Raw genomic sequence first — 404 nt, 5'->3', positions numbered from 1 at the left:
CTCTACCGGTTCTACGACAAGGTGAATATGCCAAGACCACGGGCACGTGACCGGGAACGGGGAGACGGGGCTGGGTGGGAGAACAAGGAGGTGCTTTCCACTAGGGCAGGGGCATCCCCGAGTAAATCGTGCTGCGTTCAGCCAAGGAGGCAGCATGAGCAAGCCAACACGGATCACGACCCCCCCCTTGTTATCCTGGGAGACGAAACGCTCTCCGTCGGCGTTTGTACACGCCACGGTTTTTGCCCTTTCTTGCGCTGCAACTGCACGACTGTTTGCACGAGCGGGATTTCTGGATGCTCTAAAAGTTGCTGTTTGCTGCAACCTAAGGACAGCAGCGAAAGAGAGGGAGCAGCTAAGGACCTAGACAAGCAGAGAGGAACGAGAGAGCGGTGACTCGGAAG

The 404-nt window shown here is 57.2% G+C and overlaps 1 protein-coding gene across 1 annotated transcript in view; it reads left to right on the top strand.

The window, feature by feature from the left end:
* KIAA1755 (KIAA1755 ortholog) overlaps window positions 1-404 on the top strand; it is a 17,202-nt gene that overhangs the window by 14,650 nt on the left and 2,148 nt on the right. Inside the window, 1 exon segment of the mRNA XM_025212178.1 lies at window positions 1-21. This exon segment is cut by the window's left edge and continues 16 nt beyond it. Within this exon segment, the coding sequence (XP_025067963.1) occupies window positions 1-21 (21 nt within the window).

This window comes from Alligator sinensis, unplaced genomic scaffold (genome assembly GCF_000455745.1).
Source record: "Alligator sinensis unplaced genomic scaffold, ASM45574v1 scaffold1032_1, whole genome shotgun sequence".
Lineage (NCBI taxonomy): Eukaryota > Metazoa > Chordata > Crocodylia > Alligatoridae > Alligator > Alligator sinensis.
Note: the sequence above shows the minus strand (reverse complement) of the source record. Positions and strands in the feature narration are given on the sequence as shown.